Source organism: Corapipo altera, unplaced genomic scaffold (assembly GCF_003945725.1).
Source record: "Corapipo altera isolate COAL_440 unplaced genomic scaffold, ASM394572v1 57, whole genome shotgun sequence".
Taxonomy (NCBI): Eukaryota; Metazoa; Chordata; class Aves; order Passeriformes; family Pipridae; genus Corapipo; species Corapipo altera.
The window spans coordinates 5,327,170-5,348,602 of NW_020884905.1; the positions used below are offsets into that span (position 1 = coordinate 5,327,170).

The following is a 21,433-nucleotide window of genomic DNA, read 5'->3' on the forward strand; positions in this document are numbered from 1 at the left end:
TAAAAGTGTTACTTCTTAATGGGGGGAAGGGAAGAGGGCTGTGATACAGTATAGTAGTAGCATCATTATTTCCTCCCTTTTTAAGTAATAGAGGGTTTGTTCACCAAAATTAAAATGTCCAGCTTTAAATTATAAAAGGAGTAATCTAAAGATATTTAGATAAAATTGGAATCTAGCAAAAAAAAATTACTGAAAATATTTGCTTCAGTTGAGTAAAATAAAGCTTCTCTGCTGGGTAGCCTAGATGAAGGAAAATGACATAGACAGATTTGGTTAATCCAACCTTGATTTGTCTCTATCTCTGGATACTCAAAATAGGGTAAACAGTAACTAATCTCATAAAATTTCTGTTCTGGTATCAATTTAAAATCTGAATAAAACTGGAGTTAAGCACAATAAATACACCAATACAACCTTATGGTTACACAGAACTGGTCATAGTTCCAATATTGGTTCATTCACTTCACTATCTTGACGATCTGTGGCCAAGGTTCACTTTTCCTTTTTTGTGAAGACATGAACAATTAGCATCACAGAGAAGAAAAATTGAATTTCCACTTGATATGAGCGAAAAATAGAGCTGAAAAGTTGAATAGGCTAATTTTTCCTGTAGTCAAGATCAGACAGTCTTTGCACAGAAAGAGTCTGCTTATGGGTATTCATATAAACAATTCAAATAAGCAAAAGCTGCAGATCAAAGCCCTCATCCCCTGCCCCCAAAATTACAGATAGAAATCCTCCCATTTTCCATTTAAATCTTCTCTTTGCCAAGGTGGTATTACTTCTTAGTTTGCTATCTGCAACATGTCAGACAACTCAATTAGATACCATAAAAACACTCTATTCCCTTCAGTACATTTTGTAGGCAGTATCTGGGAAGAAGTGACACTCTTAAGTTACAAGTGGATACAAACATAAATAGCACCTCCCTGTAGATCTATATGTGGACCCCAAAGCATCCTAGGAGTCAGGTTCCCAGACTCTGAACTTTAGCTGTGCATGACTGCTGTCTTTATGAAAAGAACTCTTTGGCTCAGCTACAGTTGTCATGGAAACAGCAACTTTGATTTTTAGATCTTTAGTATACGTGATATTTCAGCCATATGTTGCATGCATTTAAGTTCTCAACGTATTCCTCCTCTTTAAAACTGAAAGAAGAGAAATAATGATTTCAATAATGAAGTAAAATACACACCATGTACTTCTCATGCTTGCAAGCCAGAATAACCACAAATTTGAGATACTATGGGCATACTTGATCCATGTTTTTTCCTCCATCCCAAACAGTTTCATTTGTGAAAAGACTTCACCTGAAAAAGTACAGCTCTATTTTTCTGATAAAGCCAGGAGATGGGCTTAATTTTGCTTACTAACACAGCAAACTGTGCATTACTCCTGCATTAACAATGTTTGAGAGAGGTTCCAATACCAATCACACAAAGGGTAGTGCTGGGCAGACACAAAGCTCTCCAATACCCCAACTGATTTGCCTGCCTCTCTCCAAACTGGGACCAGCATGCTCCTTTACACCACCTTAGGAGTAAATATAAAATGGAGAGCACTCTGTAACAAGTTGGCAGTTATTTTCTCAGCCGCATGCAAGCTCTTAATTTCAAAGCCTGGAACATTGATACCTGACCAATAATTCTAAAATTTTACATCTGAAGCAAGAATAATTAATTTAAGTGAATACTAATGGTTATGGGTAAGTATGGGTAAGATCCTTTGCGACAGTTGACTGCAGCAAACTCACAGCTTCCTAGATTACACACAAATCCCACCCTCACAACATATCTATTTGAACTTTAAAGAGATGTCCTTGTTTTATTTTGCACGTATTCACTAATGAAGCTCAGTTCTAATTTAAACTGTTTAAATAACCAGACCCAGAGAACTCTGGTCTTTTCAACTCAAATGTTGTTAGGAAGCATTCAGCATACTCCTAAATGATTTTCACCCTAGATATCTTCCTCCCACTCCTGGGCATAAGTAAGCAAATGGATCTATCAATGGTAAAGAAAAAGACAAGACAGCAACTTACTCTGCCATGAGAACAACTCTTAAAATTCAAAATAGATCACTTTCTCCTACATAATTATAAATGTGGTGTAAAGCAGTTGCTACAATGAATGACTTGTTTTCAACATAGAGATACTACCACAAGGGTTTCCAATCTCTAATGTGAGACAATACCAGCTATGGAACAGAAATACAAGCCACAAACCACTTTATCTCCAGCTTAAGCACATCACAAACAGAAATCAGAACACTGAGGCAGGAAAGTAACTGTTGCTCTCAAGAAGAAGAAATTACATTTCAAATATTTAAGGTAGTCAGCAGAACTATCACTCGTCAATTACAGAATCAAAAAAGCCTAACTACTTCCTCAAGGAAAAAGTCAGGGAAACAGTTTTCCCAAAGGAAATACATAAAAGAACAAAACAACCCTGAAAGATTAAAGTGTGAGTTGCTTTCTCTCCCACTGTATTACTAGTGCAATATTACGAGTAATAAAGAAATATGTTATCTTAACATGTTATTTATTCCACCAGCACACTCAGAATGTAATCCGTCACTCATCCTGAAACGTGTTCTCTCATATTTCATACTGTTGTAACACTGAAAATTATGCAGTATTTTAAACATATACTAAATCCATACACATTTAAACACTCTCCAAATGCCACTTAGACCTTTAAAATTAAGGTCTGGGGTTTTTCATGATTTGCCTTCTACAAAGAAATTCTTTTAAATCTCTGAGTATCACGTGGACGAACTTGAAAACAGCTCAAAAATAAAAGCAGCACAGTTGCACAAATATAGCTCCACGCCAGTTAAACTATAGTGGTTTGGGACTGAAACTAGAAACTCCACATTACATATATTCACAGTATTTGATATATAGTAGATGCTAGATTTTTCTAACAGTAAAATAAATCAGTAAAAACTGCAAGTATCAACTCTTCAAAAGAGTTTGAGGAAGTTTTAGCTATACTATCATCTCCATACTATAAAAGCTCTGTATTTTTATTTACAAACTAAGTTGCTACTATCTAGCAAATAAATTCAAAGCAATTATTTGCTGGCATTTTTAGTTTGGAGATAATATGATAAATTTCCTGCTTTCAATTTCATATAGTGCTGCTGTTATCAAGAGTTCTAACTACTATTTGATTTCAGTAAAAATTGGGAAATGTCAGAACATGGCATCTTGTTAACACAACCAGCCACTTCAGCCATATCTGCAGCTACATACTCAACCACAAAGGGCATCCACTGATGGGTCAGGAAGGTAAAACAGGGAAGAAACAGAGTGCATAGCTGGGAGGAGCCTGCTACTGAAACACTCTATGCTGGTTTTGTCCACATTTTAAAGTGGTTGGCAGAAAACCATGAGGGTGCAGAAGCGCCATGAAAACAATTCAAGAATCAGAAAAGTACCTTACAATGAGAGGCTTAGGGAATTCAATGCGTTAAGTTTTTCAGAGAGATGGAGAAGTGAGATGATTACAGGACGTAAGTACCTTCACAGGGCAAAAATACTGCAGGGTGGTGAGGAGGGAGCAGAGAGAACATAATAAGATCCAGCAGCTGTAGCATGAGACCAACCATGCCCAGATTTTAAGAAACTGTGGCTTTATTTTGAAACAATGAAAGGCTCCAAATGAACAAGGGAAATGCTCCATCTCTTGATGACATTTTCAAAGCAAGATTGCATACCCTCCTGGAACAAAACTTTTGCTAGGCAGGGATTGAAATTTAAGTGACTAATGACAAATGAAAGTCTTTAATTGCCTTCTGAAGAGGCAAACGCTATGAATCTACACAATGCTGAAGAGCTGTCAGGCATCCCCTGAAAAGGATGAATGAGGATGCATTAAGGGACACATGGCATTTAAGAGAAGTGGTCTGGTGCATACATTACCTAAGGGCTTTACTGGTTCAGACCAAAGTTCCAATATCCTGTTTCTGACAAAGGCCAAAAGACGTCTTGAGAAGACATAAAAACAGGTCAAGCAAACAGATATGTTCCTGATGTATTTAACATCATCCATGTACTTGCAATTTAGTAGATTAATGAATTTTCAGATCAATGAATTTTCCACCCCTAGTTTGCCTAAGTATTTCAATAATTGTTTCATGCTGTGGCATTGTGTTCTACAGTTTGTTTCAGTATTTCTGAGGCTATCTACCAATAGTTTATTTTTCATTGTTTCCTACTACTTGTATAATAAGCATTCCTTGCTCACTTTATCCATACTACTTACGATTTTGCAGGTTCCTACTGTATTTCCTGATATGTTTTTCCCAAGTCTGGTGAGCCTTGGTCTACTTAATCATTCCCCATATGGGAGATGCTTTGTTTCTTTGATTATTCTCAGCAGTTATACATCTTTTCCAAGTCTGCTATAACCTTTTCCACAGTGAAGGGCAAGAAAGGACAACACAGCAGAATTGCTGCATCCAATAGAAAACAAATATTCTCATGTTGTTCATCATTTGTTTTTGATGGCTTCCAGTATGCTACATGCATTTTTGACCATTGTTGAGAATTGATCAGAAGTTTCCATAGAGCTGAATTCTGTAACTCCAAGAACTCCTGCCTCAGTGAAGACAGCCAATTCAGAATTTAACATATGTAAATCTGGGATTGTTTTTCTCCAAATATATTTAGATATGACAAAATTGAGTTTCACCTGCCATTACCCAGTGACCTGGTATTAAGAGATTCTTCCCCTGAGTAACTCATTATCATCAAACAACGCACAATGATCTCTAAACAGAAAGTACATATCACAAGTTCAAACCATGAATTAATGCTCAGTAAAAAATACAAGTTGAGAGTATAGTTATTGTCAACAAAGAGGTAACACTATCCTCCCTCAAAGTGCTGTGAAACCATACAATAACAATTTCTCAAAGGATGAACACAGGAACAGCACAAAGACAATACGGAAGGGGGGAATATCCAATCCTCTGTCTAGTTCCTACCTCATTTCAGTAAATCTGTGCTAACTTGCCTTTATAATTTCTACACAACAATATATCTGCTTCATGTTTTATATTCTCTTGATAATACCACTTTCTCCAAGAATTTATAATATATGAGAGTGCATCATCCTGAACTCATTTTGTTCCCAACCATTTGTGAAATTATTAACCAACTGTTTTTCCTGTGCACTGGATAAGAAAAACTGCTTTGGACATTCAAAGTTTTCAAAATTTCAGGCTGAGTTTTTTATAATGGGTTTTCTGTTTGTTTGTTTGTTTCACGGGAGGCCCATTTTCCTGGCATAAATTTCACTATAGTAGAGTTTAAAAACATAGTTCATGCAGACATGTATACAGTTAAATTATTTGTTGATTTAATGTTAAATTTATATTGTGTGGTTTCCAAAACAGAAGAGTCTGTTCAGAGACTGTAAATTTAACAGGCTCCATTTAAGTTACTTAGACCTAGTGGGCTCCTATTCTTCCCTAAAGCCAAGTTTGCACAGATTCTTGGCATCTTTCAGTTGTCTACCCTCACCCTGCAGATGGTTATATCTAAAAATACCATAATTGTATTACTGCATATACGGTGCCATAAGTTTGAATGGCCAGGTTAAATTAGCTTAAGATGATAATTGTTACTGAAACTTATTTCCACTGAGAGATTACAAACACATTGCCATGTTACAAAGCAACAGGTTTATGACAATAAAAGGTAAAAGGATAAGTGAGGCTGTAAAGCACCAAAAATTCTACACTGTCATTCTGACCTTCTGTTCTTCATTTTCAGAACTAGACTTCAAAAAAAATCCCCACAAGCCTTTGTGTGCTTTCATATGAAATTTTTCACCCCCTCTTTTTCAGAGAGAGAAAAAGTTCTCTCATTAATGGTAAGTCCTGACTTTATTAAACTTACATTTTTAGATTAACAGTAAGGCTTTGCAAAAACTCTAATGTATTTATCATGGGAAATAATTAATATGCAGCAGCTTTTAGAATTCATCATCTTGCAAACGGGGCAGGAGAGAAGGAAAAATGGTCTCTTGTTCTGATGAAGATAATAAGTTTTCTCATACTTATCATTAATTGGGAAACCCAGAGTTGCACTAACAAGAAGTGTGTTCATTAGTTGGCCTGTGATAAGTGGAGCACCAGGCCAAAAAGAAACCAGAAAAATTTGAATTCATTCATACAAGGATTACTCAATATCTATTCTCACCCATCACTTCATTCTGGAGCAAGTTGGCTGTATGCTTCCATGAATCATGTCCAGAAAGGCCTGCTATCCATTCACACAGCCATCAGTGGCGTATTCCATCTGCAGTTTCTCATAAGGGATTTTTAGCAAAGTCCCTCACGGACTGTTCCACAAATTCTAGTAACAGAAACACTGCAGCAAGTTTTCCATTTAAACAGCAGGGCCATATATTGACATTAGAGAAGGAACACTGTTAAACTATGACCAATTTCAATTCTGTGGTTTCAGATCAATATAGCAAGTCTTCAAGGAAGAAATAAGACTCCTTGAAAGACTACATTTCATACTTGCAGACGGGGGGGATAAAAAAAATAAGGTAAAAAAATCAATATGAGAGGTTGTTTTCAAGAATGTTATGAAATGTTATCATCTTACAAGCAATTTTACATGCCTTTTTTGTTACCAGCATCATTTACAATATGCTCTTCTCCTTAGCTGATTTTATTTAGCTTATTGCTGAGTAAGTGGTATTCAAGCTGCTCACAGGAAGAAGCCATGGAAATGTCAAAGCAAGTTAAATTCTTGAAATAGCCAGTGAGCTCCTAAAGCTTTCAGACTACTGCCTATCTAAGGAACAGAATAATAAGCATAACACAGTTGTCCTTACACATATTAAACATCGGAAAGTCTTTAATAGCATGATTTTATTCAGAGGTACTGTGCAGAAATTATATCCCGTCCCCAAAACTGTCATCAGTCTTCTCAACATACGCTCTCTCCTCTGAAATGTTAGTTTAATGAGCTTACTTCCAACTAATATAAGAAGTACCTAACTCTATAAAGGTTTTATTTCAATGTGTACTGAACATAGTTTATTAAATAATTAACAATGCATATGGACTAATAACTAAAAATATTTAATTAAAATCCTTTAAGCCCAACTATAAAGATTCTCTCAGCACTAGGATGGCTGCAGGACTCCAAGTCAAGAAATTGCTCCATATTCTGTGTGACGTACAATGGAACAAATGGCATAGAAAGAAGACCTGTAAACTCCTTTTGGTAGTAACTTGAGGGCAACACACATCATGAACAGACTCAAGCTTAAATCTACATCACAAATGCAGCACTTCAGAAACATGTAAGTGAGCTGTGGAAGAAATATCTGGGCAGAAACAGGCTTAAAGAAGCCAAGTTCATATCTGCAAGAGAGGCTGCAGTAGCAGAATAAGCATACTGGCTCATTCAAACCTAATCCATGTAGCTTTAACAGGGTAACAGGGATTAAGCAGTTTTCTGTCAGGCGACACAAGGATACCAATATGGTTTTCTATCCATAGCAATATTTACCAAATTTTTGTGAAGAAATACCAAGTTTAAACTTGAGTATAAATACAAACAGTGGCTTTTTGTACACATACAAGTTTATAATGTCACATACCTGCAAGATATCTGTGAAAAACATGGAACAAACAGATTGTATCATTTCTGTATTAGGGTGGTCCCTATAGATATTTTAAAAATTCCTGTCCATCTGAAATACAAAGACTTTGTCATTCCCCCCTCCCAAATACACACATAAGCCAATCAGCTACATCCTTGTGACAGGAGTAGAAGAGTTACTGAAGGTTTCCATGCCTGATGGCCTATACTGACCCATACCATTAGTACCAACCTTCTGCCATCATGTCATCTCTTGTATTGCTATGAATCATCACAAGGCCCTATAGCCCCAACCTTCCCCCTACTCCAAGTACAGACTCTTTAAAAGACGTGGGAAAATTACTTTGCCCAACAGACTCTATTTTATATGATTGTGACTCACTGTTACAAGGCTGCCCTTTATAGTCTGTAAAAGTTGTTCTGTTCAGTCAGTGGTTCACAAATTAACCTGTAAAATGGCAAAAAGCTCAATAAAAAATGTTCTTCATTCTAGCATCATAGCCAAGGCTCACAAAGCATAAAAAGGAAAATTTCCAAATAACACACAAACACGGAATCCCATGTGCACTTTGTTGATCCTGTGGTTGTTAGACCACGCACAGCAAGAGATCTTAAATTTTCATTAGAAAATGCCGCTCCAGCAGCTGGCATTAGTAAATGTTCTTCTTGGATGTTCACTTTAAAAAAATGGAAATAACATCCCTCACCCCTCCCCACCAAAAAACCCACACCAACCAAACTCCAAACTCAACACCACTTCTACACCAACACAAAGTTTAGCTCTTTAGCAACCAATCAGGAAAGACAGTGTCACTGCACAGTTTTATTCCAACTATTATAAAATAAAAACCGCTAGTCACAAGACTTCTACCAGAATCAGTAACACGTGTATTTACCACACAAAATTCTCAAGTACAAGTTACACTGACATTTTCTGATTAGTTGGCAAAGCTTTATACTACCTGGTAGTTCTGCCTGTTATGTATTTGTAAGGACTAGTCTTTTTTCTATGGAGAAGGAAATTTAGGTCCCTATTTAATTTTGGAACCTGACACAAAAAGGTTGAAGGATCAACAAAATTTCTAGAGTTTGTAGAAAAGCAATTCCATCAAGGCCAGAAAACTCATTCAAATCAATTCATGGATATTTGAGAGGATTTTCATATAGGTTTCTCTTGCATAGTAGTTATCTCTAGAGCACCAACTCATGTTTACTTTTACATGCACATAATATATATTAAGTAAAAGAGATGTAGGAACAATCACTGTATTTCACGTTCCTGCTACTATATGAATACTTGACAGATTTTGTTGGTTAAGTGTCAAGTTGTCAGACATTTAGCAGTTTTTTCCATACTTAAAAAGTACATGGTGTGTTATTTTTATTTCTATATTGTTTTAAGATGGTATAATGAGAGGAAGCAAGTCTAAAAAAACTTTACCATTTTCCAATATTCATTCTTGAAAACTATAATTTCAATCTCACTTAACATTTAAAACCTTTCCTCATAATTTCCAGCAAAACAACTACTTTGTATGAAAATTTTATAGCACCAGTTTAAGAAATTTATTACATCCCATTACTTAGCGAAAAACGATATGTGCGTTCAACTGCAACTTTGACTCAAGTTTCCACCCCCCAAAGTGTGCACATATTTAAAACTTACACATAATCACCACTAATGCTCCTTAGTCATTCAGTTTCTAAGGGTTTTTTATTATGGATTAGAATAAGAAAAAAAACACCCCAAACGTCTTTCAATAACTTCATTCCTCCTTCAAGTATTTTTTCTTTAAATTTGATATGTGAATAATTTATCATCCATTTCTCTTTCCTAATTCTCATATTAAGACGGCCTTGCCATCTGCACTGTGCAATCACACTGAAGTAGGCACATAAAAATCAGCAGAAACAATGTTTTGGGTTGCTCCAACAACCACAAACATTTAGAAAAATGCCCCCACAAGCATGTCAGCAAGACCACGTTTTTCAGAGTATGGTTTGGAAAGCATAGACAGGAAAACCAGAAGAGGATACATTTAAATGTTTTGCTGTTTGATTTATCATTTCTTAGTGCTAAACCACCACCTCAGTTTTATGCTGCATTTTCACATCAGAAAGAAGACAAGGGCTTAATGGCATTTTAGAGGGTAAATAAAAAAGCAGTGGGAATCAGAAGCAAGTACATTTTCAGAGTGTTAAACTAGAGTGAAGCCAGTCTTGAAAATAAGCATGTTCCCCAACAGTCACTGGCTTTTTGTTGGGATCAGACAGACCACATGTGGATAGCTCACAAACGCCACTGATCTTCTCATAAGCATCCTTCCTATTCATTTACAGTCTTTAGAAGTTTGTCCTTAATATTTTCCTCTATGCCTGACCACCATGCACTTACAAGATAAATTTGCCTTTAGGCCAAATGCATTTAATATGCCTCAGGAATAACTAAGAGTCCTGACAAATATCCTCTACCATTTTTTTTTCTGCATTGGATGAAGGGGTGGCTGCCCTTTCCTGTCCAGAAGCAAACATATGCCATCTCTGCAGCTCAAAGCCCAAAGCACTAAACTCAGCTGAAATCAAGAGTGCTTTAACTTCATGCTCCAAGCTCCAATCTGCTGGCAGAGGAGCTGGGTACGGCTCTGGTTGTCACCCCAGCCATCAGTGGAGTGATACTCTCCCACCAGAGTGCCAGACACACTGCTGGGAGAATAACATTTTATGCACCCTCTGCTAACTTCAACAGCTCATCTGCCGGGTTCTTTTGACTCTCCAGCCCTCTTATGCACCTTTATGACTGATAGCAATTTTACTTCATCAACCACTGCAAAATCTCTCCTCAAAATGCAAAATGTTGGAATAAAAGGAGCTCCAACTGAATTCTGTGCAGAAGGTTTTACATAACCCTAGCTGCTTTGGCCATGGAACAGTTTCAAAGATAAAATTCAAGACTGTACCAGACATGACAGGTTATGAACGCTACTATGTTTAAGTGTAAGCTTAGACAGGTATTTCTAGTCATTTAGCCTTTGCTTCTGGCTCAGAATGCAAGTCTGAGAGGCAGTTCAAGAACTATAATAAATATTACTAGCCCACTAGAAAATAAGGCTTTCTGGTACTTCTCATAGCAGAAAACACCTAGACTACTGTTTGCACATTCAACACACAGACTACTGACAAACCTTAACAGACAAGTATAAATCAAGCAGCATGCCAGAAATTTTCTAGGGTATTTTTATAGATTGATCAAAATATGAAGTACAGACCTGTTGAAGAGAACATTAAACAAAAGAGGTCCTGCAAAAACAGCAGAGAAAGTTTTGTCTTCACTCAAACCAACAACAGTGGCACAATTAGCACATTAGGATCAACAATGTATAGAGCAAAGGGAGGGACGCCCAGAAGTATTCAAAAATAAAATTTGTTTTGATAAAAGTAGAAGGATAGTAAAAATGCAAAAATATTTCAATTCCATCTAAATATTCATACTCCAAAAGGTTGTTTTTTTGACAAGAACAGTCTTCAAAAAGCAAATATACGTCTACTCTTGAAATGCTATCTTTCTAAGTGAAATGGAGTTCAAAAACATACTCAGTGCAATCCCACTTCACACACTTTGAAGTCATCAAATTGGACAGCAAGATCTAATCATCGTAAAAGAGCAAACTATTTATTAGGTACTTATCTTCAAAAGCTTGCTTTGTTGGCAGCATCACCAAAATTAAGACAAAATAGTTAATCTGCCTAAAAACCTATTAAAACAGACTAAATTATTCTCAGATAAGGAGGAAGGCTTTGTAAGGGTCTTTTGTTTGGTAAAAAAAAATTAAAAAAAAAAAACAGGGGCAAAACACCAGACATTTAGTATTCCCAAAGGCACTAATTTGATTAAGGGAAAACATTTTAGTGCTATGGTCATCTCAGTTCACAGGATAATGTATCAAAATAACTATGCCATGATAGGTATTTTGCCAGGAAAATATCTTTTCACACTTCTAAGAGTGCACACATTGCTGAAGGTTTACTGACAAATGAGATGCTGAAAAATCTCAGCTCCGAAGTTGTCATTGGGAGCGCAGCTGAAATAGGATTCTACCTATGAAATGTTTCATTCAACTCCAGGATATAAAAAACCTGACTTTGTTTCAAAAAATACAGATCCTCGCACAAGCTCTTTTGTGTGCCCGTTACAAAACCACATCTCCAGAAAGTGATTATATGCTTGTGCTCAAGAATGCTTTGGTCAATAGACAAGGTGTAGTATTTTTGTCCTTCAGCATGGGAATATGGCTTTGTGAGACACTACTTTTAGCACAGACAATGGAAGGATATGGCTGTACTCAGGTTTTTGTAAAAATGAATCCCCATTTCTTGAAAGAATAAATACTTCCAAATTAGAACTATCGAAAAAACATTTTTCCTCAATTTACATCTGCCATTCAAATGCTAAAGGAGACAAAATCTTAGACGGCTTTGTTTTGTCATGGAGACAATTTTTGGTCTATTTAATGTGTCCGAATAAGACTCTATCATTTCTACATTCTGTTTTTTGACTTCTACTCTAAATCTGCAAATCCCTCTTAGAATTAGAGAAATTCTTAGCCAGGAACGAACTATCAAAATCAACTCCAATATAATATAGTCAATTGTTGATTAATGTTTTGTATATTAAAATCCATTGCAAATACTACGTTTTGCAGAGACTTCTACTCCTCCACAGAATCAATGTAAAGAAATGCAAATATTTCAAAGAAAATACAGATATGCTATTGATGCAATCATTCTAGATATGTTCAACAACAATAAATGCAGAAGATAACAGGTATTTAAAATGGAAAGATATGTGCGGAAGATTCAAGATGGAAAAAAACTAAATTAACTGGATTTTCCTCTCCACTTTGCAGACTGTGAGAGGCACAAGCACAATCTTTGCTCAACCGCTCTCATTCCTCCAAGTTTCTTCACGTTCTCAATAGCCTTTTGCACCTTTTTCAAAGTGAAATGAAATGCCATTGCCTTTAAATCTGTTGTCCAAGATGAGGGTGAGGAATATAGACATATATATTATTTATATTTCATAGGATCATATGCATCATAAATTTATATACTCAATACTCTCACCTATGTATTTTTAATATATATTTTTTTAAAAAAAGAAGAACAAAATAAGATCTTCTGAGAGAAAAGCCACTACAGAAGTAAATGGAGAATATATGTATTTTAATTGAAGGAACCTAAGAACCCATCCCCACACTCTTTACAGTTTTACAGCAATTATGCACAAGGTTTGCATAAACACTTCAAAATCATCAAAAGCTGTTTTATCAAAACAGCACTTAAGTTTTACATATGTTTCAACACAAATTAGTATTCAGAATTAAACAGCAAGTTGATGACAAAAAAGGATGTCAGCTGTCATTTTAAACTCTAACCAGATATAGAAAATGGACACAAAGAATGAAGACAAAGACTGGGCCAAAGTGACAGATAGCTTCTTTCCAAATACTTTTTAAAATTTAATTATCTTATCAATTCTTTCACTGCCCTAGACTCCTAGCAATTCATGATGAATTTTATCACTACCAGAAAGCTTCAATAATAGTAATTATTACAGAAGTACTGTTATTAGAACCATGAAGACATAAGAATATTGCAAAGTAAGGACAACAATAATATGTTCATACTGGAAACAATAAAAAGACATGTGGACATAGTTGGGTTTCCTGCAGACACATTTGCAAACAATACCTCTACAGTAAAAATATACTCTTAATTTAAAATAAAAAACTGAACTGTAGTAATGAATTCATTCCTTGATAACATACAAACACTCAATATCAGCCAGTCAACACTCTAGGGCACATGCTGCAATAACGCTGATGTCCTGAGAGTCAGCATATTCCTGACACAAAACCATACAAATCTGTGCAACATGTTTCTACAAGTATCAAGACTTGATGTGTTTAGTGAAGTGCCTGGGCACACCAATTATAATCAGCACCAGCAGTTATTTGAATACAGGCAATTACCGAGAGGAATGCCAAATGGAGGGACTTGAGTTCTCCAAAACTTAAAAGGTCAAGTGGCAAGGAGCTGGGGGGTGAATAAAGAACCAGCTGAACCAATTCCAGGAAGGAAAGAGGTTTGCTTTTCTCTCCTAAGTGAGTGGAGACTTCTCCGAATGCCACCCTTCTCAAGATGCTGGGCTTTGAACACAACAACTTCACAGGGCCACAGGTTTTTAGGGGAGTGGGTAAATCCCACAGAACTGATGGGCTTGAGCACCACATGAAGCAAAGGGTTTGAAAAAGATACCACCCGTCTCCCATCCTGACAGTGAGTAGGACAGATTGCAGCTAAAAGTCTGTACATATTTATGAAAGGCTGCAGCCAGCTGGCCAAATTTCAGATGTCTCTCTGTACACTGGAGTTCTTTCACTCAATCTTTTAACTTTTATTTCCGGTTGAAAAAATAATGCAAATACATGTACTAGTTCAGCTATTCTTCTACAGCATGGAACTTTTGTTATGCTTGCCAGGCTAGTATTTCAGATACATAAACAGATTTCAAGCAAAGCACTTACCACTATTTTAATACTGCTTTGACAAGGTTTAAATACACTTCAGATAAGTGACAAAAACTACAGATTGCACACAGTTACACAAAAAGGCTGTCTTTTGATCCATTGAAGTGATAATACATGGAGGATTCCATATGCAAAAGCCATCCAATTCCAAAAGAGGAGCAAGAATTTGAGGGAAGGCACTCAGAAGACAAGTCTGGCCAGATTAAGTCTAGCAGTGAGTGACTCATGGTTGCCAGTCAGTAGATATGGAAATTACTTGTTCATGAACTGCTTAAACGTCCCTAACTTCAACAGCCAGGGGCAATACAAAGCTATGCAAAGAAAAAAGAATTCAGTTGCAAATATGTCAGTTTTCTAAAATAAGGAAGAAAAAAGAATTCCTACAATTTATTTCACTTCCCATATATGCAGAATCATAGAATGGCTTGGGTTGGAGATCATTTGGGTCATCATTTGGGTCATCATCATGGCTTGGGTTGGAGTTCCCACCTCCCTGCCATGGGCAGGGGCACCTTCAACTAGACCAGGTTGCTTGAAGCCCCAACTAGCTTGGCCTTGAATACTTCCAGGGACAGGGTTTCCCAGCTTCCCTGGGAAACAATGATAAACTGCAAAGCAATGATTTAATCTGTTATGCTAACTGCAAAGTTCAGGTAGTTTAACAAGGACTGTTTTGGGCAGGTTTTTTTAATATATATGGATTTTATGTGTTTACATACATAAATACACAGAGATACATATATAAAATGCACGACTAGTTAATTTTAATTTGATGGAGTATTCGTGACTTTCTGGTTTTGTTAGGGTTTTGCTGTTTTTTAGTCTTTTAAACCAGTTCCTTCAGTAACCTCCAGTGAGAGCTAAAAAAAAAAAAAGACATATGAACTTCCAATCATTGCTCAGAAGCAGAAAGTAGACATAGAAAATACAAGGGGAGTATTGGCATGGCATTATGCCATAATGCCATTCTTTTGGTTGTTTCATTACAGAGTAAACAAAGGCATCAAAAGTAGCTTTTTCTCATTTCCAGTAGTACTACCACTTTTCCTTTTAGACTCCTAAGCCAAAGCTTGCTAGGTATTTCATTATTGAAATAATCTCCCTTCCCATGTAGAAAAACAATAATATGGAAGAGCAGGATGTAGAACTCCTTTGAACACTTTCTTCTGAGATTCTCAGCCTTGAACTAATTCCATACCTCATAGCTATCATTACCAATTTTGTAATATTGCCTTAATTCACAAAGAAGAAGAGCACAGCACTCACATTTCTTTTGCTGTCCACAAAGGCTCTGCTGTCCTAAACAGGTGATTGTAAATGTGGCTTTTTTCGAGGATTTCCCTGGAGGATGATATTGTAGTTCTATGTACTCTTCAACTTAAATTTGTGCCTTACAGAGTAACATACATAGATATGTACTGGCCCAAACCTCCTTTTTCAATGGAGAATCTAGAAAGATAGAGTACTCACCTGGTGATTACCCCATCCACGGCCACCCAAGGCTGGAAGGACTGGAGGCACACGCTTTATCTGATTCCTCACGTCCTTCTCATCTCTCAGAACTGCCCTCAATATTATCTAACAAAAATATCCCCGTGCCAGATGACTCTTCAGCACAGCATCTGCTATTAGAAGTGAAGGCACAGCTCTCACATCACCAATTCTCAAAGCTATTTTACTAAAACCATGAGGCCTGAAAACTAGGTACAAAAACTAAAGTTTCTTGTGTGCAGCCTTTCAGAAGAGGAAAGAAATTCTAAAAAGTTATGCCTCTTATTTCCACTGTTAGAACCAGCTGTTGGGATGCCAATGAAAAGAGATAAGATCAAGTCACAGAGCACATCAGCAAGCCTGAGATGTCTTGGTATGTGCTCAAGAATGTGCACAGTCCTGTACTAGTCAAAATTCAGAGATTACCAATTTCACAGAAAATACAAAAGCAGCAGCTGCAATATTTATTCCCAAAAAAGTTATAAATAAATATAAAACCACAAACAGCAATACAATAATTTTAAAAAAAATTATACAATTGCTCTATATCACACTTTTCAATGGTAAGTACTTTAAAATTTAAAATAGTATGGGAGTACTTTAAAAGTTATTCTGAAATTCTTTAAAATTTATTCAGAGACATTGTTAAGGGAAATGGTAAAGGGGAACCAAGTGAAAAAGTATGATAGAACCAGCAAGACAAAGTAGAAGAAAGTTCCACTGGCTGGAGATATACTGAGGAAGCAGCATTACAACTCTTATTTCAGGAATCTCAGTATACAATAAAACAGCTTCTGAAAGAATGCCTTGGGCTAGTCAGCAGCAAATAATAACTACTGGTCAACAGGGAGATATTTAAAAGAAATGCTGGAAATTATCTGCATAGCTGTGTGTGGCCAGAACTTCCAACAATCACAAACTCTTCTTTATAAATGAAGTTCAATTACAAATAACAATATACTAAGGAACCATGCATGCTATATTATAAGGGACAATTTAAGAAGTTTTCTGAAGCATTTTTCCAAGCACATGCAACTGACAGGCCTACTGACAGAAGATTTTTTTATTTCTAAATGAAGGAAACGTGAGATGCTATCATTTCAACAACCCCAAAAAGCAGAAAACCTTATATTTCTATAGTGCATATGATTTAATCATTGGGAAGTTAAAGGTTTAACTTTAAAGCAACAGTGGTTTATTAGGGACTTGCACAGTGCTTTGAAAGACACTACCCCAACAAGGGTCATAGGCACTAAGAAACTACCTCAAAAATTTTTTAAATCTGGCAATCAATCAATTAATTTTTTTTTGTGGGCTTAGGAGAAGAGCCTTAGCCTTTCAAATTATTTATGTATTTTTAAACAATAAAAAGCTCTGAAAATAAAATATTAAGAATTTTTTTCAAATTACAATTCTATATGTTGAATTCAAGGTGCTGAATTAAGCAGATATGAGCTGTAAGTTTGTTTATCACTTAGCAGGAGAAATACTCCCACATTACAGCTAAGAAGTGTTTCAACATGATCTGAAGCGGGTTCAATCCTTGCTTTCCCTATTACAGTACACTATCTTTCTCAGATATAGACTATTTCCAAAATGCAGTATGTAAGCATCACTAAACTGCTATAAAGTAGTATTACTACTTCACTTCCACCCTATCAAAGAGTAATCCTTCCCCATCTACTGTCCTCACCTTTTATGATCAATCATACAGACTCAAATCCGTGAATACAACTATTTTAGCAGAAGAACTAGAACACATACAAACTTCCTTCTTGCTTCTCACCACCAATAAATTACACAATTTTGGGGAGGGAAGAGAAGATAGGGATGGGTTACTTCCAGCTGGATCATCTTTTTGATCCAGCTCACCACAAATATTAATGGCAGTGCAGGACATGGCATGGTACATGTTTAACGCTAGGTCAGTTTATACCAAAGGCAAAGCTGTAGCCACCAGGCTTCCAAAAACCAAAAGGGCCAGTCAGACATTATTTTGGTTCCAGGAATGATAGTGAAACCTCAACATCTGCCTCCCATGGGCAATATTCCCTATTAGGGCTGTCTATTCCTACAGCTAACACGTGGATACCTACACCAGGCTTAAATAAAAACATTAAGGTTCTCACTGGCAATTAGGGACAGCTTAGTCTGGAGAGAATGCTAATTTAGCTGCCCTTACATGTAAACTTGAAAATAATACAACAAATTAATAGCTGCATGTACAAATCTCACCACAAAAAGTACTTCAATCTGTTATCACTGGGCTCTGCTTGTGATCTCGCCACTACAGAGTATTTGTGAGGAGCTGCAAAGAAGTTACAATGAATATTTTGATTATTTTTTTTAATTAGAGTTATCTTCCATATGATGATAAAGCCCATAGGTTTACAAATACCTTTTTAAATTATATTAGGATCATCATAATCTCATCACAGAGACAAAAAGCAGCAGCAGCATTTGTGATGGTCATTTGCTTTTATCTCCTATACTTCTCAACTTAAAAAAGAAAAGTTTGCCAGGGTGACTAAGTTTTATCTACATAAAGGAAAAAAAAGGGTTCCATTCTTTTTTCACACAGAAACATACTCCAATTTCACACTGTAGGCAAGATACTAAGTTGTTGAACTGAAATTCAGCTCCTCAGCTGTTCAATACAGAATCTGGAGTTGCTCATACGTGAAGAAATTGGATAAAGCACTTTCTATCAGAAAGTATGGCTGAATATTATTAGAACTGCTGATAAGACTGCACAATTATTTTATTTGCTATCAATTCTCAAGTCACTTGGTTTTCCTAGCCAACGTCTAGCTCTTACAAGTACTTTCCAACATGACAGTTTATCATATGATAAGGACTAGAGGGCAGAGTCTTAAGCTGTGCCAGGAGAGGTTTAGGTTGGATATTAGGAAGAAATTTTTTATGGAGAGAGTAATCAGGCATTGGAATGGGCTGCCCAGGGAGGCAGTGGATTCACCATCCCTGAAAGTTTTTAGGATGAGACTGGATGTGGCACTTAGTGCCATGGTCTGGTAACCACAGTGGTGTTGGACCAAGGGTTGGACCTGATGATCTCAGAGGTCTTTTCCAACCCGGCTGATTCTATGATTCTAAGTCAATTCAAACATGTGGCACAGCTCAAAACCCAGTACCCAAATGATGTGGAACAAGACTTCTGCCATAAAGCACCCACTGAAACACAACTGAAAGACCAAAAGAGCTACTTAGTCATTACTGTGAAATCATAGTTCTACTGCCTCTTTGCAGGCACACACACACACACACACACACACACCCACACACCCACCCCTCAATCTTTTAGTGGGCAAGGAAAAAGATTGGAATTCAAGTGCATTAGGCCAACTAATTACTTTGATTTGGAGAAAACCATTCTCCATACTACAGATCAGTAAAAACATTACCAACCATGATGGTAAAAAAACCAGTCGTAATGAAACCTTAACATTTACTACTCATAAAGTACATGCCAAACATGTCAAAAAGGACACATTCAGAAAACTAGAAGCTTTTAAACAAAGCATACTCTAACACTAAAAGAAATAGAACCTGAGTTCAAAGGTGCTGCAGAAAGGGCTTTTTCCCTTCCTTCCACAGGTTCTGGAGAATCACTAGTAAGCTTCTCACAAAACAAATCTTTCCATTTTACTTTTAATAAACCATACAATAGTTTTCCCTTGTCCTTAGGAAATAAAATCAGCAAAAAACAGTAATTAGATTCTTGTCCCAAAGCAGTATAAGCTGTAGGAGTATTTTAATCCTTTAAACATGTAGCTTAAACATGCCCATTGCATATATATTAAGGAGGAAGCGGAAGTTTTACCAGTAAAATCCTTTATTCTCACAGGCATTATGTTATTCTTTTCATGCCAGGAGGTAGATTTCCCTTAAGTAACACACTCTGTCAGCAACAGAGGCACTGAAGCCATGGGTATCAAACCCTTAAAAGCAGACGGATACAGAATTCCACTAAACCTTGAGCGCTATGTTAACACTTGCTTGAATTATCTTCCAAGTTCATTCATTTTCTTCTTCAAACGTTTGTTTATGGTTATTAAGACCCTGCAAAAATTATGCCTTGATTATAAATGGTACAATCTTTCAGTTGAAAAATATACAGAATATGGGCATCCCTCAGCTCAAGCAGTCAACCACTGCAATTTCCAGGGTCCTAATCTCTAATATCCAGATCAGAGAGAGCAAAGTGGAAAAGAAATGCTGTGAAGTAAAATCCCAATGGCATTCATACAGCTCAACATTAAGTTATGCTGACTCTGGGTCTCTTAAAAGCTCATTGTTAAACTTCCCACGTCACTCAAAGTCCATTTCTAGTTTTAACACCGAGAGGAACATGATGTGCGTTTTTCTTCCTAGAAGCTTAAAGTGTTCATAGTCTAAATATCTTAGTACAGTCAAATAATATGAGAAATCAAATCAACAATGTCTGCAAAACAGCACCTGCTCTTGTATAAACCAGAAGTCTCAGTGCTCTGTTTTTACAACTCCTAGGCACCGTAAACTAGGTACAGAATGGTGTTTTTTCACATCCTTGAGACCCTTAATTATGTAAAATATTTACAAGTTCTGCAGGCTTGTGTACAACAGACAAAGTTGTACGATGTTACCTGCCAGGCAGATATTACTCTAAAAAGATCTATTTAAGGCAGGAAAAGTAAAAGAAATCTTACACAGGAGGTTTCAAGTTCATCACAATTCTCTTTAACTACGGCTGAGTCTAGATCACTAACTACACTCAGTAAATGCAGAAAACAGCATCTTACATTCAATAAAAAAAATTTCCCATTTGTCATTAAGAGCAATGTCTTTAGCTTTCTTTTTTTTTTACCCCGTGCTTTCCATTACAATGCCAAGCGTCAGTAAAACATCTGAAGTAGTAATTAGATGTGAAGAAGACGGTAATTCGCTGCAGCAGCAGAACTAGACTGTTTCGGCACCACGGCAGCTTCTCCTCTCCCTTCCCGGTGCCTGTCAGGAGGCACTCGCAGGCCGGGCGCTGCTCCCAAGGGCTTTGAACCGCCGCTCTTCTAACAAACCCCATCGACACACGCCACAGGAACATTCACCTTTCCAGCACCGACCCCTGCCAGGTCTCCTGACCTCGCAGAGCACACACAGATAAACTCAGGCCAAGGCTGCTGCAGACACAGCCGGCTGTGCGGAGCGCCGGGGCCGTGCCGCGGGGGCTCGGCACACATGGACCCGCCGGGGCTCCCCGGGCCCGGTCCGGCTCCCCCCGCGCCTCGTCCCGGCCGCGCCCGCCGCTCACCCAGCTTGCCGCGGGACTCCTCCAGCTTCTGGATCTGGTTCTCCAGGAACAGCACGGCCACCCCGAACACCAGCACCGCCAGCAGCTGCAACTTGGGCGGCAGCATAATCCTGAGCAGCCCCATGAGCAGCAGCAGCAGCGCCGCCCGCCCGGGATCACGACATAACGCGGGACCCGGCCCGTGGGGGCCGGCGGGAGCCGCAGGGACGGCGCGGGCGAGGAGGGACGGAGAGAGCGCGGTCGGGGGCGCGGACAGGGCCCGGCGCCGCCGCTCTCACATCGCCGCGCTCACCCCGCCCGCAGAGCGCCTGCAGAGCGCCCGCCGCCCCCCGCGCCCGGCACCGCCCGCCCGGCCCGGCCCCGCCGCCCTCCCGCCCCTGCGCGCGCTGCTCAGCAACCGAACGCCCGGCCGCGCGC

At 37.8% G+C, this 21,433-nt stretch overlaps 1 protein-coding gene across 3 annotated transcripts in view; it reads right to left on the reverse strand.

Moving 5' to 3' along the window:
- Positions 1-21,433, reverse strand: part of HS2ST1 (heparan sulfate 2-O-sulfotransferase 1) — a 108,615-nt gene that overhangs the window by 56,040 nt on the left and 31,142 nt on the right. For 2 of the 3 annotated variants that reach the window (XR_003529023.1, XM_027651609.1), the window contains exon 1: positions 21,017-21,259. The exons of the other annotated variant lie outside the window; for it this stretch is intronic. Coding sequence is in view for 1 of the 2 variants with exons in the window: in XM_027651609.1 (XP_027507410.1) it covers positions 21,017-21,140 (124 nt within the window). In the remaining variant the exon portion in view is untranslated. Of the gene's footprint in view, positions 1-21,016; positions 21,260-21,433 lie in introns of those variants that run through there. 3 annotated transcript variants of the gene reach the window in all.